This window comes from Globicephala melas, chromosome 5 (assembly GCF_963455315.2).
Source record: "Globicephala melas chromosome 5, mGloMel1.2, whole genome shotgun sequence".
NCBI classification, from domain to species: domain Eukaryota; kingdom Metazoa; phylum Chordata; class Mammalia; order Artiodactyla; family Delphinidae; genus Globicephala; species Globicephala melas.
The window spans coordinates 117,481,180-117,503,274 of NC_083318.1; the positions used below are offsets into that span (position 1 = coordinate 117,481,180).

Sequence of the window (22,095 nt, forward strand, 5' to 3'; positions counted from 1 at the left end):
GCATCGGCAGGCGGACTCTCAACCACTGCGCCACCAGGGAAGCCCTCTGCCAAGACTTTTATTCATGGTTTTCCACTACAGCATGACAGGGTTATTGTCCTCACTTTGCTGTTGAGAAAATAGGGACAGAGGGTTAAGCAGCTTGCTATGACCACATGTCGAAGCAGGGACGGAGTTGGCATTAGTAATCATTTTCCTGGAATCTTGGCTCAGTGCTTTCTTTACAAAGAATTATGAAAGTTCCAAACGGAGAAAGAGAACAGGTCATAAAATACAAGCACTTTGGAACCCATCACCCAGTCTCAGAAATGTTGTGAGAAACAAATATTTGTAGACATAATGGAAACCCCCTTTGTACGCTTTTTGGTTCCCACCCCTCACCTTCCCTTCTCTGAGAAAATCAGTATCCTGAATTTGGCATTTTGCGTTCTCATACATATTTTTCCTCTGTATGTGTGTATCCATAAAAAATATGGCAAAGGTTTGCACATTTAACTTTATATTATTGCTGTTATCTTGTATGAATCATTTTTTTTTTTGCTCAACATAGTTTTTAGTATATATCCATGCTCATACGTCTAGCATGTTTATTCATTTTACCTATTATATAATATTCCATGTCATAAATATATATACATATGTATGACAGATTATCATCATTTAGATTTTTGCTGCTGTTTAATATCATAAGCAGTAATGCACTGTATATTCTTATACCTTTTACCTTCTGATTACTTTCATGAACCCCACTGGAAAAAAAGAATACTTTTATGGAGATAAGCATAGAGATTCAATTGCTCTAAGTTCAGTTCTAGAGTAATGCAGGAGTGAGTACCAGAAGCAAGACTTATTGCCATATTTACATTTGAAGAAACTCATTCTATATCTAAAACAGTTACTGAGCAGAGCCTTACGGGGCCTTCCCAGGAGACTCCTCCCCCATATCTTCTGCTTTATCTCCCCTCTGAAGTACCCAGATAACAGTATTGATGTACATTTCCTGAGTTGTTTTACAAATGCTAAAACCACCACCAAATGGAAGAAGTTACCTACTTGATGACCATGAGCATGTAGCCCCCAGACCTACCAGCACCTAAGGGTTGATAATGTTAACCCCTGTGACACTGCCCTGTTACATCACCATCAGCCAATCAGAGAACTGTGCACGAGCTGATCACATACCCTGGGACTCCACTCCCTCACCTTGTCTTTAAAAATGCTTTGCTGAAGTCCATCAGGGAGTTTGGGCTTTTTGAGCACTAGGTAACCAGGACTCCTTGCTTGTTACCCTGCAGTAAACACTGCACTTTCCTTCACTACAGCCCGGTGTCAGTAGATTAGCTTTACTGCTCATGGGTGGGCAGACCCAAGTTTGGTTCAGTAACAAAACCAATCCATGTTCTGTGTATACCATGATTTACAGTTGCTATATCAGGATCTATCGTTATATCTTGAAATCTCACCTATTTAGTCATTACTAATCCTACTTCTTTCCAGATCCAGACCTGAATTTCTGTGGCCTGCAGGACTTTTATCAGGCTGAAAAAAAATGGCAGCAGTCATAGTGATGGACTGAATAAACGAAGCTTTATCATTACAGAAATAGAAACAGTGGCTTGAAAATTTTAAGAACATCAATTGACTTCCTTCTAAAAAGCATGCCATGGGGAGAAGGGGTGAAATTTCTATGGGACATCATTTCTGTGGATCTGAAAGCACTATCTTTATGTAGATAAAAATGAGCAAAGGATGGCCATTTGTTTGACTTATTTTAGGAACATTGTAGTCTGTTTAAAATGGCTGATTTAAAAATCTCCATGTCAACTGTGAAACTAAATTATTTTGAAATATTATTATGCTTTGTTCTGAATCCTCAGAATTCTGAAGAAGCTGGTCCATTGTGTTAATACTGGAATTATTTTTTGGATCAGCAGCCAACCGTGAAGACACTGATACAGATTTGAGGGAAATTACTGGCATAGGACTTGGGAGACTGGATTTTTTTTTTTTTTTTTTGTGGTACGCGGGCCTCTCACCGTTGCAGCCTCTCCCGTTGCAGAGCACAGGCTCTGGACGCGCAGGCTCAGCAGCCATGGCTCACAGGCCCAGCCACTCTGCGGCATGTGGGATCTTCCTGGACCAGGGCACAAACCCGTGTCCCCTGCATCAGCAGGCGGATTCTCAACCACTGCGCCACCAGGGAAGCCCCTTAAGAGACTGGATTTTTGACTTGACCGTCTGACTGTGAACCTTGTGAAAAAGTCACCTAAGCATCTTGGACATGAGGTTGCCCTAGATCAGTGCTTTGCAAGTTTTTTATGTTGACCATATACAGGTGTTTAATCAATTTAGTGGGTTGGGGCCAACATTCAAAAGAAAGCAACATGGAATAGAACAAAATATATTCAGGGTGCTGTGAACGCACTAAGGGTAAATATTATTTCATAAAATTTTTGTTACAAAGGGATGAGTGTGCATAACTGCTATGGGACATTGTATAAAGTAAAATTCTTCTTCTGTATTGCTTTTAAAGTTATTTGAAAGTCATTTTTACCAGGTGATTTAAAAAACAGTCTCGGGGACCTCTCAGATATGGTTATGTCCATAATTAAAATTCACCAGGTGCTCTCATTTTTAAGAGGAAGCCCAGATATCCCAAAATATCAGAATAGACTCTTTATAATTCTTGCCTCTAGGACTGTGCCCTCCAAGGACTTGGTGAACCACAAGCTTCCTGTTTCCATAGTACTGCCTCATATGTCCATGCCTTTGTTGACATTTTTCTCTTGGCCTCAAATACTCTCTGTAGACACAAAGCATTACCTTTACTAGAAACCTTTCCATACTCAACTATTCTTCATTGAATTGGCCACTCCTTTTCTTAGGTCCCTGTTATCATTTTTACTGTCTTGCGTCATAGCCCACGGTACACTTGACCACAGTTAATAATGGTGTAAAAAATCTATCCCACCCTACCAGACCATGGAAATTTGGAGGTCAGGTCTTTGTATCATAAGAACTTGGTATATTTATAGGACACTCCATCCAAAAACAACAGAATACACATTTTTCTCAAGTGCTCATGGAACATTCTCCAGGATAGATCATATCTTAGGTCACAAATCAAGCCTTGGTAAATTTAAGAAAATTGAAATTGTATCAAGTATCTTTTCTGACCACAACGCCATGAGACTAGATATCAATTACAGGAAAAGATCTGTAAAAAATACAAACACATGGAGGCTAAACAATACACTACTTAATAATGAAGAGATCACTGAAGAAATCAAAGAGGAAATCAAAAAATACCTAGAAACAAATGACAATGGAGACACAACGACCCAAAACCTGTGGGATGCAGCAAAAGCAGTTCTAAGGGGGAAGTTTATAGCAATACAAGCCCACCTTAAGAAGCAGGAAACATCTCGAATAAACAACCTAACCTTGCACCTCAAGCAATTAGAGAAAGAAGAACAAAAAACCCCAAAGCTAGCAGAAGGAAAGAAATCATAAAAATCAGATCAGAAATAAATGAAAAAGAAATGAAGGAAACAATAGCAAAGATCAATAAAACTAAAAGCTGGTTCTTTGAGAAGATAAACAAAATAGATAAACCACTAGCCAGACTGATCAAGAAAAAAAGGGAGAAGACTCAAATCAATAGAATTAGAAATGAAAAAGGAGAGGTAACAACTGACACTGCAGAAATAAAAGAGATCATGAGAGATTACTACAAGCAACTCTATGCCAATAAAATGGACAATCTGGAAGAAATGGACAAATTCTTAGAAATGCATAAGAACTTGGTTTTTTTTTTTTTTCCTTTTCTTATACATATGTACTCTGTTCTCCCTTGCTCTTAAAATAACTGTATTATTTTAAAACAACATATATTTATTGTGTCTCAAATGACATAAAAAGGCAGTTGAGGAAGGGATAGATTGGGAGTTTTTGATTGACATGTACACACTGTTATATTTAAAATAGATAACCAACAAGGACCTACTGTATAGCACAGAGAACTCTGCTCAGTATTTTGTAATACCTAAATGGGGAACGAATTTGAAAAAGAAGAGATACACATATATGTATAGCTGCATTACTTTGCTGTATACCTGAAACCAACACGACATTGTTAATCAACTATACTCCAATAGTAAATAAAAAATTATTTAAAAGGCAGTTGAAAAATCACCCTCAATCCCATAACCCGAAGAGGAGCACTGTTAGTATCTAAACCGATGTCTTGCTCTGCCTGCATTCACATAGAGAGAGAGGTAAGCATGCACACAAGTGCAGGCACACACACGCAATGTTACACCAATGAATTCCTTTATTAATATGACCAGTTTTTCCTTTCAACAATGTCAAGGACACTTTCTCTGTCAACGATATACCTGTACACAATTTTAAATAGCTGCTTGTTATTCTAAGTCATGGATTGTTTTTGGTTTTGTTTTGGTTGCCATTTAACAACGTTAAGGGCAGTGATGGCAGATCTGACTTATTCCTTGTGTGCTAAAAGTATCAGTTAGAAGGCACCGTTATTGTCCTTACTTTCTTCAATTAGCTGTAGAGTCCTGAGCTGGCTTTGCAGCTCTCTTCAAGGCATTCTACATTATGCCTCCTTCCCTTATCCTTGGGCTGTGTCCTGTTAAAATCTCTGTGTATCAGAGTCTCCTACCTAGCGAGGCAATGTCTTTAGGGAAAGCTTCTCTTTCTTAAGAGAATCATTGGGACTTCCCTAGTAGTCAAGTGCTTAAGGCTTCACGCTTCCAATGGAGGGGGCACGGGTTCGATCCCTGGTCGGGGGACTAAGATCCTACATGGTGTGCAGTGTGGCCAAAAAATTTTTTTTTTTTTTTTTTTTTTGCGTTATGTGGGCCTCTCACTGTCGTGGCCTCTCTCGTTGCGGAGCACAGGCTCCGGACATGCTGGCTCAGCGGCCATGGCTTATGGGCCTAGCCGCTTTGCGGCATGTGGGATCTTCCTGGACCAGGGCACGAACCCGTGTCCCCTGCATCGGCAGGTGGACTCTCAACCACTGCGCCACCAGGGAAGCCCCAAAAAATTTTTAAAAAAAAAAATCGTCTCTAGTTACACGGTAAAAATTTGACATTTAACAGTTTTCCCATTTAGGAACTAATAAAGTAGAATCATGCATATATTTATATGAATATTTTGAATCTCATCTCCCTAAAACAAGGTATGAATCTGGATTGTACCTGACCTTCCTCTATTCTGTGGACAGGAAATTCAAGATGATATATAATTGTTTTCAATGCTCAGTGCCATTTTACCAACCACTTCCATTCTTTGGTAGATATAGATTGCTAGTACAGTTCATTAGGATATTTCCTCTACTCTCTAGAGCTAAAGTTAAGAGCTACTCAGGTATATTATTCTAATAAAATGAAACATCTGGTACGGTTTTGGAAAGTGCCAAGCTTCATTATGATGAAAGCTTATTTGTGTCATTTTTGTGTGTGTGTGTGATCTGACTCAGGAACAGATCATCTGTTTCTTCAGTGTAACTGGATAGCCTACGTATAGTCCATGTTGTTCTTATGTATTTTCTCCTGTTTTTAGCCTCAATTAAAGCTCTCGGGAGTTCTTCATCCGTCAGTTTGTGGCTTACACAGTAGAGTGTATTTTCATACCGTACGGTACTAACCCAACCACTCTCTTAGACTTTTTGTTTCCATCTCTATATTCTAACCTTGAATCCTATCTTACTGAGTCTCAGGAATACTGGTGTCATAGTGTGCATTGCCTTAGGTTTTTGTTTTTTTTGTTTTTCTGGTTTTTTTTGCGGTACGCGGGCCTCTCACTGTTGCGGCCTCTCCCGTTGCGGAGCACAGGGTCCGGCCGCACAGGCTCAGCAGCCATGGCTCACGGGCCCAGCCGCTCCGCGGCATGTGGGATCTTCCTGGACCGGGGCACGAACCCGTGTCCCCTGCATCGGCAGGCGGACTCTCAACCACTGCGCCACCAGGGAAGCCCTGGAGATATTTTTGATGGTCACAATGGGAAGGATACTACTGGCTCCTAAAAGGTAGAGGTCAGGGATGCTGCTTAACATCCCACAATGCAGAATATAGGCCCACTCCCTACAACCAAGTGTTAGCCAGTCCAGAATATCAGTATTGCCTAGTTTGAGGAATCTTTCTGTGTAGAAACTGACTTCATGGGTTTTGGTTGAACTTTCCAATTCCACCTCTGAGATGTTCAGTTTGATATAGTCTCATGATTCAGACTAGCTGCTCAGTAGCCAAAAATGGAAGGTTGTATCTCATGTTTCATCCATATCCTCTACTTTGGTTGAAGTGAGGCAGCCTTTGTTATTAAAAACAGTTCCCTTCTTGGTGAGTGTTATATCACCCATTGACATTACCCCAGTTACACACAATAGGGAATGAGGGAAACTGAGGCATATTTCTAAGTAAAGAATAAAACCGGAAGGATTAATAAGTATGATTATCCTCAGATACTCTCTACTCCAAGTGGCATTTGTTGTTATGGAAATTACATTTGCAAATATATTAAGGAAAACTCCATGGGCAGCTTAATACTAATACGGTTTCCTTTTTTTTCCCCTCCTTTTTTGTTTTTCAGACATTTCACATTTTCAAGAACAAAATGATTTAAAAGGATTACTAGAAAATCTCCAGCAAAATATTCAAGCCAAAAAGAGAAAGAATGTAGAAATCATGTGGCTGGCTGCAACGGTAGGCACTCTCCTGTCAAATGGTATTCCCTGTCACCGTGATGATCAGCAAGTGTTATCGGGTATCTGCTATGTAGGGTCCAGCCTCTGCACTTTGGGCTACCAGATGTCATTCTCCATTATCCAGGAGATTAGGCATCTAGTCTATCAATACACAAAAACACAAGATAGAAGAAGATGTATTCAATGAGAAAAAATCTTACTCATTGGCTTTTCTTATAAATTTGGGATGTGTTTGAGGTTAAAATCAAGTGTCTGTGATTTTCTTGATACTGCATGTTGCAATGTCAATAGCCCATGTCAGTCAGGGTTTTGAAGTGCTGCTCTAGAGACATATGGTTTCAACAGAAAGTGGTTATCAGATCTCTGACTCACAGCCTCAGTGAGGCTTCTGGACATATTGTTTTGTTAATGAGCTTGGAAATGCATTTGTCAATTTAGATATCGGCATAGAATTTATTACTGATGTATTGCTCTTAGGGTAATGAGCTATATTTTGTATGCTTCCTTCTCATTTAATGGCAACCTCAGGGTAGAAGATCTGCCTGCTTCCCCACCCCCCCAGGTTTCTACAAGGTTGAGGGAGAAAATCATGCCTATAATTTTTAAGCTCTTATCTGGCAACCGCTCAGGTATAGCTCATATGAGTTTTGTTAAACATTCAGACCCAGAGATCCTTTCACTAGGAAGGGATCTTTTCATCAGGAAAGGCACACATTGGAGATCTTTTTGATGAACGCCATGTTTGAACTTACTGCACAGGATTGCTCGTGTAATTTGGAGTTGAGTGTAATAGATCTTCTCACATGTGCTATTCATTCTCTATCAATAGCATTTGAGACAAAGCCTTTCCCCCTACTGCCAGCGCTTCAATTATAATCTAATATTACTTACTCTCTTCTGGGAAAAAGGAATGGATAATTTACCATGAGTCTACATAAAATAATTTACCAAAAGCAAGGCAGAGGAAAGCTGCTCTAGTTTCCCTTCATGCCCTCTTGGAGCCCCAGGGAAGAACATCAAAGGTAACAATATGAAACGTTGCTTTCAGGCAGCTCATTTACACTGGTCCCATTTAGCATCATACTACATTACATGAAGGTTGTTTTTAATAGTTCTTTCTCCTGTGTCTGCTCTATATACCTTCAAAGACTACTGTGGTTGCTAATTCTCACGAAAATTTCACAAAGACAGGTCGTAAGTTATTTTTGCTATATTACTAATGACATGATAGCATAAAAGTACTTTGATCATTGCCCAAGGCCATCTGACAACTTAGGAACATATACATATGTCATTATGCACATATCATGCAGTCACGTAAATTGACAAATGAAGGATGCACAGGTAGAACCACAAATGAATATTTTCTCTAGTACATGTAGTTTTCTCATTTGAATATATTAAAAAAATTCCCATAAATCCTACGTTTCTGAATTTTTTTTGAAATGTATATACCAACCAAATACGGCTTACTCACAACTTACCATTGAATTCATGAATGGGTGATTACTTGCCTTGATAAATATACAGCACCCATAGTGTGCAAATTTGGCATTCTGTAGGAATATTGACTTTATTATTAATAACATGTCTATAGGGTGATACATGAGTTTCAATATCCTCTTTGTAAACTAGGGACCTTGGTATTACTCTTAAAGAAATATAGAAATTCCCTTTTACATTTTCCAAAAAGTTTTTATTTCTGTCTCTGTTTTATTATCCTCTCTTCTTTAAAACGATTAATGAAATCCTGCTTTTGTTAATGTTTTACATTCTAATTGAAAAATGTAAAGCTATTTGGTTTTATCTTGAATGAATTTTAAAAAATGAAAATTTAAAAAGACCAAATACCAAATTAAGCTAATGTTAAATTAAGCTCATATAGTTCAAAAGAGTTGTGAAATACAGAAACCAAGACCCAACCTGTCTGCTTTGATGGAATTGCCCCAGCTTCTTTTTTTTTTAATAAATTTATTTATTTTATTATTTTATTTTATTTTTGGCTACGTTGGGTCTTCATTGCTGCGCGTGGGCTTTTCTCTGGTTGCGGCAAGTGGGGACTACTCTCCGTTGCAGTGTGCGGGCTTCTCATCATGGTGGCTTCTCTTGTTGCGGAGCACAGGCTCTAGGTGCATAGGCTTCAGTAGTTGTGGCACATGGGCTCAGTAGTTGTGGCTCAGGGCTCAGTAGTTGTGGCTCGTGGGCTCTAGAGCACAGGCTCAGTAGTTGTGGCACACAGGTTTAGTTGCTCCACGGCATGTGGGATCTTCCCAGATCAGGGATTGAACCCATGTCCCCTGCATTGGCAGGCGGATTCCTGACCACTGCGCCATCAGGGAAGGCCGCCCCAGATTCCTCTTGATTTTAAATTTGTAACATGAAATATCCTTCGTAGGATAGTTGCATACAATTGTGACAATGCATTTTAAAGAATATTCATTCTTTTTAAAACTCACCTCTCATAAGTGACCATTGAGGTCTGTATTTTGTTACTATAAATATAGTCAAGCCTTTGTTATTTTATATTAAAATTTTTGAAATACTATTTATTTACATGCGTTAGCGTTTTCTACAAGAAAAAAAAAGATTACATGTTGAAATCATGCTGTCACGTTTCTCTAGTCACTTAACATTGGAGATAGTGAGAAAGTACCTAAGGGCTAATAAGGACTTGTAACTCCTAAGCTAAGTATCAGAATCACAATTAATTCATGATAAAAACCCTTGATAAACTGTATTATTATATCCTCTCTTCAAAGCAGGCAACTGTTAAGGCCTCCTCAATGGCAGATAGTAAAGCAGGCCTGTATTTCATCAGAGTAGATGTATCTTAAGTGCATGTTGACGAACATTGTTGATGCCTTACCATGGACTAGGGAAGAGAAAAGAATGGAGTGATTCACCTGTTAACCGTAAAGCAATGAGACCATAACTTATTGCTACTTACAGATTCTTCTCCTGGCTTACATCAGAATAACAACAAGAAAGAATTATAGAGAGAAACAGAACAGGACAGAAGTGAAAGACTTGGTCCTTGTTAGGTAGACTTATACCAGCATCCTGGCTCTGCTCTGCTGTGCATAAGGCACCTTACCTATCTACACCTCAATTTCCTCATCTGTAAAATGAGATTACTATACCTTCCTCCAGGGTTCATGTGCAGTTAAATTAAAAGAGCAAAATCTATATGAAATTTATTAGCATTGTACCGGGTGCACAGTAGATATGCAATTACAGTGGCCATTTTTGGTGTCCTTATTCTTATTAGTTGCATTGATGAGTGGTTTTCTTATCAGTTTCACTTGGCACCACGTGGATGTTTGAAATCTCGTAACATCCAGCAGAGATTAGTAAAGGTTATTTTAAATATATAGTAAGAAGGTATCAGCTATGTAAGATTCAAATCAAGTGGCTGATCCAGGAAATACAGATTATTTTTTTCCCCTTCACTATTAAGATATTGCTTCTGAGCTGTGATTATCATTATCCCCTGCAGCTTAGATGCCCTCTCAGAGAGCCTTGCTGCCTCTGCTGGATATTTACCATCTTATATGCCTTCAACAGCCCCACACCTCATGTACAAAGAGCTAAATAAATTAAATCTATTCCACTAGCTTTTGAAATGAAAAGGTAATATGTTTCCAATCTATAGGCAGATTGAACCAGTTAGTTTTCATAAATTAACATAAATTTGGTGGGTTTAGACTAGAAGTGTCTAGAGGACTCTGAGACTTTAAATGCGAGTAAACAATAAACTGTGTATATGTCTATTACAGATTTGTCGCAAACTAAATGGCATCCGTTTCACCTGTTGTAAAAGTGCCAAAGACAGGACGTCGATGTCAGTGACACTTGAACAATGCTCAATCTTGAGGGATGAACACCAGTTACACAAGGACTTCTTTATCCGAGCACTGGATTGTATGAGAAGGTACCCCATATGTCTTCAACTTTTTTTCTTTTTTAAAAAATATTTTATTGAAGTATAGTTGATTTACAGTATTTGTTAATTTCTGCTGTACAGCAAAGTGATTTAGTTATACATATATATTCTTTTTTATATTCCTTTTCATTATCGTTTATCACGAGATATTGCATATAGTTCCCTGTGCTATATAATAGGACCTCATTGTTTCTTTTAGGTCATTTTAAGGTTTGGGTTTTTTTTTTCCAAATATGTATTTTACTGAAGGACTAAACATTTAGTTACTTCACTGCATTTCCATGGCTTAGAGCTGATGACATGAGAGATAACATAATTTTAAGTGAATACTCATTTTAGGCAATAAAAAAAATGTGGCCAGAGTTTGATCATCTGAATGGAAGATATATTTCATGAATACATTTAGACCTAAGTTGAAGGGCTCCGGTCCTTTCACATATAACACTTGAAGAGCACAGTCCCTTTTCATACAAGTCATTATGTGTATGCACGAAATAAAACGAAATAAAAAAAGTCGTTATGCAAACAAAACAGCTATCCAAAAAATGGCAACTAACAGGTGATCTTCCCATAGCTTGCAGGGTCTTCCTATCTTTAACCTCCTTCCTAAAATTATTTTCACATCACTCATAATAAAGATGGGATTACACGGATCCTTTAAGATTGAGAATTAATATGGTTACTCTGCTGACATTTAAAATATTCTGCCTGAAGTCATGTTTCTTGATTCATTTCCACAGTAATTAAATCTAAAGTCTAAGCCATAATGGGAAAGAAAAAGTGCCTCATTCACAACAGCTGTCAGCAAGGACATACGTTAATTAAAAACTTTAGCAAACTTGTCTCTTTGCCACAAAGACCGACTCAGGAGCACAACAGGAAACATGGGACAGGCTCCCTGATCCCAGAAAGGAACGTCATGTGATGCTCTGAGAGGGCTGCTGCTTATCTGGCATGTCATTAGCTCCACTTTTCTTTTAACTGCTACACTCTTTCCATGGAGAGGGTGATGCTTGCCTGCGCTCCTTCTATGCTGTATGTTTTCCCGGCTAATGAGAGGGTTCTGAAGTCCTCTCTTTTACCCCATTTCATGTCTCTTGGCATTTTCGTTGCTCAGTGGAGTTCTACCATAATTTTTGGATAAATGTATGAGGATATCTTCAAGGCCTGACATGAGCATCTCAGCCATACGAAACATGTTTGGTTGTCATAAAAGACTTTTTTCAATAATAATCTCTCAACACTCACAGGGGAAGGTTCAGAATCTGAGTATAAAATCTTCTAATGTGCATTTAAAAAGTACAAATGTCACCATGGATGGAACAAAGATGCCAGGTGAGGAGGGTAGAGCACATGATGTTACAGGCCAGAAACCCTAGAGGGCTAAAATGATTCAACCAGCATAAATTATCTGGAAGGTGAAACTGTTACTTGTTTATTTAAGGTAGGGGTGAGAGAGGACCCTTACATTAGAAAGGTAATTTTTTCCAATCCGTAAATAAAGGGCCTATCTGTCATATATATGTTGAACTATAAAACTACCTATTTTGGAATAGCATAAAGGTTGTATGGACCTGACATTATATATACAACACATTTGCTAATGACATAACATTTATGAGGATTTAGTTTAGGATTGTGAAATAAAAGTAAGGCACTAGAAATTTAATCCAAAAATACTAACGATCTTAACGTCCATATCCCCACTACTCTAGTGAAATTCAAATCTGTCAAATTTATCCTTTGGTTTTGTGTCTCTGTGAGGGCTGCACGAGAGTGTGAGGGCTTGTCCATGTGTGTGTGTATGCGTGTGTGTGTGTGTTCGTGCGTGCATGTGTTTAAGGGAAATAGACGTGTTATTGTCTTGAATAACTGATGTCCTTTCCCTCTTTGGGTACTGTCTTACATCACAAGCCCATAGGTTTGTAAGCTCTGGCCACAGGGCAGAGCAGACGAGAGAATGCGGCTTCAGAGCCAGCTGACCTGAGTTTGAATCCAGGCCCCTGCCACTTAGCAGCCAAGAGGAAGTCAATCTCATCCTGCCTATTAGTGCCTGAGGCAAGTTAGTCAACCTGTTGGTGCCTCAGTCTTCCCTTGTGTAAAAGTAGACATGCTAATAATAGTAGCCCTTCTTAGGAGTGTCTCCAGGATTAAACGAATTGATATGTGTAAAGTGATTAGATCAACGTTTGAGACACAGGGATCACTCTACGATATTTGTTAAGAAAATAAATATCAAAGGTCATGATCTTCCTGAGACAATCAAATCTAGGCAATTATGAGCCTCGTATTTTTTCTGAATATATTATGACATACGGTTTGACTCCAATACCATATATTAGAATCTTGTAAATAAGCTTTCAAATGCAATGTTTTATCTATTTAAGAAAATAAGCTCTTTAAATACCACTTTGAAACTGTGCGTGTGTTTACAAATGCTGTGCTAATTATGGATGGATTGCATTCATTAAAGTAAGCCTGGATAGGTTTCTTATAAGTATTTTTTATGTTAATGTGTATTATTGTATGCCCTTACAAATAATCATCGAATTTGAGGTCAAGGAGTCACCTTAAAAATTTAGTCAAACCTGCTTCACCTTATGAATAATGAAACTGAGTTCTGCAGAGTGTTTCAGCAAAGACTACTCAGAAAATACTAGAGCCAGCACTAAAACACAGATGCCTTAGTTACATTTTTTATCCTGTGCTATACAGTAGGACCTTGTTGTTTTCCTTAGTTGTTCTTTTCTTTTTTTATAAATTTTATTTATTTATTTTTTATACAACAGTTTCTTATTAGTTATCTGTTTTATACATATTAGTGTATATATGTCAATCCCATAATTATTTGGTTATGTATTTGACTACTTCACATCTGTTAGTTGAAACATTATGTAAGTCATATGAGTCATAAGAACCATGTACTTTTCGAAATTGGAGACTGTGTGCAAGACCAGAGTGGTCTGCCCAAATCCTGAGACCTTGAAGAACAAACTCTAGTTCTAAAATGTTAACTCTTTAATTTCTACCTTATCTATCATGTTCACTATTGTATCTGGGCATTTGAGCACAGTGTCTGGTCCAGATTGAAATAAATATAAATAGTGGTTGAATAAACAAAGAACAGTCCAAATAGGAATTCATTCTGCTGCCTTCTGTTTTTCAGAACCGTGTAGCAACTTTTTCATCCGTTTTTAAAATTGTATTTTCAGTTATGTTCTGAGATAGTAGTTCAGTTCTTACTTTTATGTCTAAGCCTTGTTTCCTAGGGTTGCACTTGGGTCTCCGTAGTTCAGTGGTCAGTCAGTGATTAGCCAGAAGTTGTGCTCAAACAGTTCAATCCAGTAAGGCTTTCAGCCTCTGCTGATATATCTGTGTATGGACTGGGAAACATGTTCAAATTCAGGAGTTTTCGTATCCATCCTGCCTTTTCTTTCCACCAGGCCCTATTAGGTCCTACTGGTCAACCCAGGATGTGTGGAAATTGATCAAAGCCCTCCATGGTTCTCTCATGTCCAGGATCTCATTGCCCATTACATTCATGGCTAGTCCACTGGTCTGGGGAGTAGCCCAAGTGGGAGTGCAGGCTCATGCCAGCTGTGAGGTTGGCAGTCAGCATTTGTTTGCCTCCAAGGAAGCTAATGCTTCAGACTGCCTGGGAGTAGGCTTTTCTACTCTTCACTTCCAATGCACTCAGACCCTGGGGCAGCAAAGTTGCCAGTTTCCATGGCAGCCTCTCCCTGGTAGAGGTTTAGCTGAGAGGGGCGGGGTGGGAGCTGCCCCAGGTAGAAAGACCACAGACTCGCCCTCTTCTTACTTGCCAGTCAGCAGTTTTCCAAGAAGAAACTTTTCCACTTGTTGCTTGTCTTTGGCTTATTATTAGGTCCTGAAATGGTTGGTTTTGACAATATTTTTCAGTGTCATGGTTTTGGGAGGAGGAAGAGGATTTGCAGAGCTCTTTGCTCTGCCGTCTGATGGACAGTCCCAGCCTCCAGACAGTGGCTGCTTCTGGAACATTACAAAACTACGTATATTTGGACCCTGTGCAGTTTATCATTCAGGTGGATCCAGGGATCCAGAATTTTTAAGAACTTTACAAAAGTTCCAGGACACACACTGGATTAAAGAAAAAAAAAAGCTAGTGTTTTAAAGGAGTTTGATTTTTACGTTTTTAAATGTATTAAAGTTTTTTATTTTATTTGACATCAATTGCAGTTTATTTTATGTTTGAATTATTCTAACCACCTTTCAGGCTATTTACTCTGGATAGTTTTAAAAGTTCACCGGGGTTATAATATCAATGCTGTTTTTGTAGTTTTAGTTTTTTCCTTATCTATATTAAATTTTTCTACTGTATAGTGCTTCTATCTGTTAAATTTTCAAATTATTTATGGATGAGAGAAACGTTATAGATACAAAGAAATAAAGCTTCATCTACCTGCTTGTTCAGAAGTCCCCTCACCAGAGTAAGGTTCATGAGAGTGGGGACTTTTGTTATCTTGTTCACTGCTATATTTTAATTATCAGTACCTAGAATAATGCCTAGTTAGAGTAGGTTCTCAATAAATATTCAGTGAGTGAGTGAATGAATAACATAGGTTTCTAAAATGTTCAAGTCCTATAGGGAAGTTTTGTGCATACATGGGCATTTGGAAATAAGCAAATGAAATTATTGCTCAGCTGTGACATATTTATAAGCAAAAGTTCCAGAAGATGAAAGTGAAAGTTTTGGAGAGGTTTCAACTCAAATTCAAAAACAAACAGGCCACAAACAATCCACCTTAACGCACAGTCTGAATCTGTCAATGAAAACTTTAGAGACAGACGTGAAATAAAAAGGTGTTTATTTAGGGCTGCAGCCCGGGAGACACAGATTCCACAGGCGTCTGAATTGTGTTCTCCCAGACTACAAAATGGGGGAGACTTATAAAGGCAAAAGCCCACAAGGTTACAGTTAGTTACATGAGTTGTTTATCAAGAATTATAATTGGAGCTGGCAAGAGGCAGGGTGCTTGTTAAGCGAGGATTGGTTGGGATCCCCAATGGTTGCATAGTTACAATGGAAGACCTTGAGACCCTAGGTTGCAGCTGGCAGGTATTGTTCTGAACACGGCTAGGGGTGTCCTTGGGTCTGGTACAGCTCAAAGGAAGTTCAGATCCCCAGTGGTGCAGAGACTTGTCGGAGACCAGATCCTCAGTGGCCGCCCGACTGCATTTTTGTATGCCGGAACCATGATTACTCTATCATAATTTCAACTTGTCATTATACCCTCTGTACAGTTTTTTAAAATTTCAGACTCTCTCTTTTCTTACATATCCAGTATTACTTATAGCTTCACACTTCCGACACGTGCTGCTACTTACAGTCTGTTTGACTGAAATGGCACAAGATCCTCTTCAGATTAGGAAGTTGGCAAGGAGTGGGTAGGTCTGACTCTGTAAGGAACTCTTAGCGGTTGCCTATGTCATAAGACCAAAACAATGATTCTCACAGGAGTCCCACCACAGACTAGGTTCTGGGATAGAGCCGGGGTTGAGGACTGCTTGACTAACGTCTGCCTAATTTAAACCAGCCACCATTCAGGAATTGATTTTAATGGCTTTGTGGTATGACTATAAGCCTGGTATAACTATCCTTTCTTTGAGTTTTGAAGTGTATGTGTATCGCCAAATTCTCCCTTGATCATCTGTGGCAGGAATTTATGAAATGGTGGCTGAATAATCGGCAGATTTTTATTTTTAAAAAGAAAGGGAGAATGCGTCCCCGCTCTCAGTATCAGCACTCAGTTGTTTCTTATGGAATCACCATTGAATGCTAAGAGCCATCTTGTCACAATGCGTTTGCAAAAAGCATATGTAGTAGGGACTTTCAAACTTATATTTGATTAATAGGTGATTGGGATTGGATTGGAAAATAATAAAATTTGACTGGATTATAAAATGTCATGTTTTATCAAAAAATAATTGTGTCAGGAAATTTAATTGCCACTAAAAAGTAAATGAAAATGCCAGTGCACTGTTATTTTCCCTTAAGAGGAACTCTAGGATTTTGTGTATATACAGTGTAGCAGTGTGACCCATATTGCTTAGTTGTCTGTCTTTTATTAGTTGCTTAGTTGTGTTGTCTTTTATTTTCCTTATGTTACATTATTCTTCCATCTGTCATTCTGTAATGGCTCCTTAAAGTTAAGATAGTTGGTATGCCATTAGCAAGACTAATCAGGGTATGCTTCGGCATACAACCTATTTACTACCCTTAAGATACAGGGCTGTAATCATTCTATTTTAGTAAATATTTAATTCACAAGAGAGGGATTAAGAGGCCCATCAGCCTTATTTTTATTATCCTGCTGAATGTCGTATTCTCAACATGAAGTTTATGTGTCGGGGAGTGTAACTTATGAAATGTTCTGCTTTATAAATAAGTGACCTTAATCAACTGAGGTCAGTATAGGTTTTATTTCTCATGACTCCCTTTGTGGGATTTGTTTTTGAGTCACAAAGGTCATTTATGTCTTCCTTCTTTCCTTAGTCTTGTTTCCACTTTGGCTTTTTTTTTTTTTTTTACTTTTGATTGTATTAGTTGGAGAAGAGCTCCCATTATTTCATATTATCCCCTATTTCAAATATTGAAGTGAATAAGAAGCATTGCAGACATAGGTAATTGAAGCTTTCAGTTGTCTCTTGACTGTTGGAAAGGGATGTGTTTATGTAGAACAGCCCGAGCCGGAGCAGTTTCTCCATTATCACTTAGTCTTATCTCTTCCCTTGAGAGTTTCAGTGGTGTGTTTGCTGCATTATTTCAGTCCGTATCTGTGACAAGTAACAGTAATAAGCCCAGATGAAGTCACTGTCTTCTTAGGCATGCTAATAATTACGTGAAAACTTACCCCACTTAGGATGTTGTTGCTTCAGCTGCTGGTAAGATGAAAGATGCTGCAGAGAGTACACTTCTATAGAAATCATGTTAGAGCAAATATCTCTTAACAAGATAGCCACAGATGAACCACCACAAAAGAACTGCTCTTACTAGAGAAATCAAAGAATGACCTACAAAAAAACTTTCAACTTCCTGAACAAAATGTTTGTGCTAATTTTAGGCTATCTTCTTCATACATTTATGGGTGTCAGATTACTTTCCTACTAAAAAGTAGTAGTTTTGAGGTCTGTTTCTTTTCTCTAATTTGTTTGGTATTTAATTTTGTTTTCAAGTACTAGTGACTTGAGACCCTGTAAGTATGGAGCTTATCATTCAGAGCCGTTACAGGCTTTAGACACACCTTTCCAAATGAGTCACTTCTCTCAGTTCCTCAAATTATTAACTGAGGACCTAGACATATAAGTGTATGGAATATGTGCTTTTCATTTAATTTAATGAAATAACATGTAAATGAATCTAATTTAAATAGATTTAACTTCTGCCACAAACACGGGTTTTTAAAGTCAAGAAGACCTGGGATTAAATCCTTATTCCAGCAATTATTTTCTGTGCCGCTTTTAAGTTAATGAATCTCCAGGCCTCAGTTTCCTCATCTGTAAACCAGGAGTAACTATCTCTCTCTCTCTCCTGTAGGTGTTGTGTTAAATGACGTCACCTATTTGAATTCTCTATGCCCGGCAGATATTAGGTGTTATGCTTAATACGTGTTACCCTGTTCTCCATGCTTTCTCCATTTTTACCTACCCTACTTAACCTTTCCTGTCCCGTGTTTGTCTAAAAGTGCCTCCTCTGAGACTCCTGAAATTGAGGAATTTTCCTGGTGTTCAAGATCTTAGAAGAAAAATCCCAGGATTAATACTTGTTTTCTAAGAGGCTTAAACTCTTTCAGTGACTTTGGGCTAGAAGGTCTGTAAGCTTTGCTAGAGCTCAACTAATAACTTCAGGGGAATCTAGGATCAGCTGAGCCTGGAATAGGAGGTTAGCGCTCATCTGTGGTCCCCAGAGAGCAGTGCCTCAGCACTCAGCCAGTGGAACTTGGGAATGTCCAATTCTTGAATGCCCACAGACTTTACTGAATATCCAGTAAATAATGAGCCAGGACCCCACCTCAGGAAATGACCTGGGCAAATGTAATCATTAGCAAAAACATGTCGCCATCATATTCGTAGTCAAATGTAAACATTTATTGAGTATCTACTATGGCAGTGTACCAGACTAAGCAAAGGGAGACATAAACTTGTCATAATAATAGCAACTAAGAGTCAATGAGTTCTTGCTATGCACTAAGAACTACATGAAACATCCTATGTGAGGAACCTTTATTAATCCCCACAATGAGAATATGAGATAGATGAGGTCACATGCCTAAAACTATTATTATTAGAGTGGATCAGAGGAGAAAAGGAATCATTGTGGGTTGGGTGGTCCTGAGGGAGGTAGGATTTGAACTGTGTCTTGAGGATGAGTACAATTTAGGTAAGTAGCAAGGAAGAGTTAGGAGGTCTTGACTAGGAATATCTAAGTGCTTAAGGCTAAGAATATTATTTATTAATTCATCATATGCGTTGGGTGTTTTCGTTTCCATAACTGGTCTCGTAGTGTGTGTCACCTTCAACGACTCATATTCTTGAGCTGATATCATGTTTTTGAGATCTATGTTCATATACAAGGTCTAGTTCTCCCCTTTTAATAGCTGTATAGTATTCCTTTGTATGAATAGAACACAATTTACCTATTCCCCTATTGAATTTTAGGTTGTTTCTGATGTTTTGGTACTATAAGCAACAGTGTAATAGACATAGTCACATGTATAACTATGAACACAGTATGAAGGTACATAAACGTATAAGTGGAATGGGTGGTATTTATATTTTCAATTTTACTAGATGCTACCAGATTGCCCTTCAAAATAGCTATACTAATTTATATCCCACAAGCCACGCACACATGCTCCCATGTTTCCACAAGCCCCAATATTTGTACGATAAGAATTTTTACCAATCCAGCGGGTAAAAAGTGCTATTTTGGCTTAATTTGTATTTTCCCAATAATAAGTGATATTGAACATCTTTCTAAACATCTTGGCCATCTTGGTTTTCACTTTTGGTAGCTCATCTTTATTGCTTCATATACTGAGGGTTTGCATATAACTGTGACTTTTAAAAATGTGACTTTATAAGGCACTGGTTTATGGTGTTTAAGTTTCAGAAAAGAGGGTTTCAGGAGTGGTAGCTTTTAAAAAATATTTTTATTTGTTTTGTTTATTTTCTTTAAAAATGAAAGCGCAGTGAAATAGGGCAGAAGGGTCTCTTGGATTTGGAAAGAAAAATGCACAGTGTTTTGACAGGAGCCCGTGATGTGATCTGAGATTTTTTTGAACTCCACTTTAGACAAGGGAAGGAAATTTCCAGCTGAGACACAACAAAAACCTAACAGGTGATTAGGGAGACGATTGATGCCTTTGCACTTGGGAAATGAGGTACAGCAGGAACCAGTCCTAGAAAGGGCTTGTTCGCATTACAGAAGCCAGAGATGCAGGCAGCCCGGGCCTGAATGATGTGTGCAGAGCAGTTATGCCGAAACCCAGCAAGTTTATTTATGCTCCCAGAAGGTTGAGACACAAAACTCAAGGCTTAAGCTAGTGGTGTAGCCTCATATCGTTGAACTTGAAAGCCATGTTCAAGGAGAAACAACTTGGAATTAAACATGTGGATATGGAACATATATCGTAGTTCTATCTCAGATTCTGTTTGCTTTTAAAGTTTACAAGTTTGTTAGGGCATTCTGTTCCCATACAATAGTGCTTCCCAAATCTCAGTCATTCATTTAACCACCCAAAGGTTTTTTTCCACAAGTGTCGCATGAACAATCATTTATTTTAGCCTTGACCTGGGCAGGGATGTTCATGAATTCATACAGTTGTTACGTTTTTGTTTGTCCTAATGCACGTGAGAATAAATCCCAAGCTATTAAAAATCAGTGCATTGTCAGTGTACCGCGTAAAAATTCCTGTCTTCATCAAAGAACTTACTGTACTCAGGTAAACACTGTCATTAAAAGGGTTTCAATCCTCCTTCTAACCTGAATTTTGGTTGTAGTGCTCCAGTCTCTAGCCCAGGGTAACAAACTGAAAGTCTTCACAGGCTACTGTCTAATGAAAACTGGACTGAGAGGCAATAGAGTTTATGAAAAAGCAGCCAAAATACTGTAAACTTTTCTCCTGATCAGAAGATCACAGACGACAAAGAAGTTCAAATGCCCAGTGTGATACATTTATACCCGAGGGTAATGATCTCAAGTTCTATGGGCAAAATATATTATGCACAATTACACCGCATTCTCTTCCATTCATTGAGCCCATCAGAATTTATGTGAATGTGAATGACATCTTTATAAGGATCAAGGATGTAATTTATAAAACATATCGTTTACAAAATCGGTAGCTGATTCGTAGTAACAAGTCGCATGTGATAGTTCTCAAGTATCACAGCGTTGTTTTGGGGATTTCACTGCACTGAATCCTCTAAAATCTAACCATCGAGACGGCTGAGTGGACAGCAGGATGTCAGGTGAAGTAAGTACAGACAGTCCCTGGCTTAAGATTGTTTGTCTTAGGATTTGGGGACTTTACAATGGTGCAAAAGGAATATGCATTGAGTAGAAACTGTACTTGGAATTTTACTCTTTTCCCAGGGCTAGTGATACGCAGCACAGATAATCTCTCGTGATGCTGGCAGGGCAGCCACAGCTGCCATTCAGCCACGGGATCATGAGGGGAAACCACTGACACACTTAGAGCCATTCTGTTTTTCAGTACAGTATTTAATAACTGATATGAGATATTCAAGGCTGTATAAAATAAGCTTTGTGTTAGATGATTTTTGTGCAACTGTAGGTTAATGTAAGTGTTCTGAATGTGTTTAAGGTAGTCTAGACTAAGCTATAATGATCTGTAGGTTAGATGTATTAAACGCATTTTTGACTTATGGTATTTTCAACTGAAAATGAGTAACGTAAGTGTTGTGAACACTTCAAATGTATAGCATCCTTTAATAAGCTTTTTCTTTTTTAATATAGTGGCCTCATTCCTAGTTCAGTTTTATGACATAACCCTTGCCCTGATATAACTTTCTCACAATCCATTCTTGTTATCTTACTAAATTTTATGTATCCATTTAGACTGTCTTAAATTCCTTTTAAAACAAGGTAGGGGGCTTCCCTGGTGGTGCAGTGGTTGAGAGTCTCTGCCTGCCAATGCAGGGGACACGGGTTCGTGCCCCGGTCCGGAAGGATCCCACGTGCCGCGGAGCGGCTGGGCCCGTGAGCCATGGCCGCCGAGCCTGCGCGTCTGGAGCCTGTGCTCCGCAACGGGAGAGGCCGCAACAGTGAGAGGCCCGCGTACCACAAAAAAAAAAACCCAACAAGGTGGGATGTGAATACTTAAGAATAAAATCACATAAAGCATTCCCTACCTGCTAGGCT

General features: G+C 38.6%; 1 protein-coding gene across 12 annotated transcripts in view; it reads left to right on the top strand.

The window, feature by feature from the left end:
• The window catches only part of INPP4B (inositol polyphosphate-4-phosphatase type II B), a 721,154-nt gene that overhangs the window by 667,570 nt on the left and 31,489 nt on the right, over positions 1-22,095 (top strand). For all 12 annotated transcript variants that reach the window (XM_060299724.1, XM_060299726.1, XM_060299725.2 and 9 more), the window contains 2 exons: positions 6,616-6,728; positions 10,507-10,661. In XM_060299724.1, the coding sequence (XP_060155707.1) occupies positions 6,616-6,728; positions 10,507-10,661 (268 nt within the window). The remainder of the gene's footprint in view (positions 1-6,615; positions 6,729-10,506; positions 10,662-22,095) is intronic.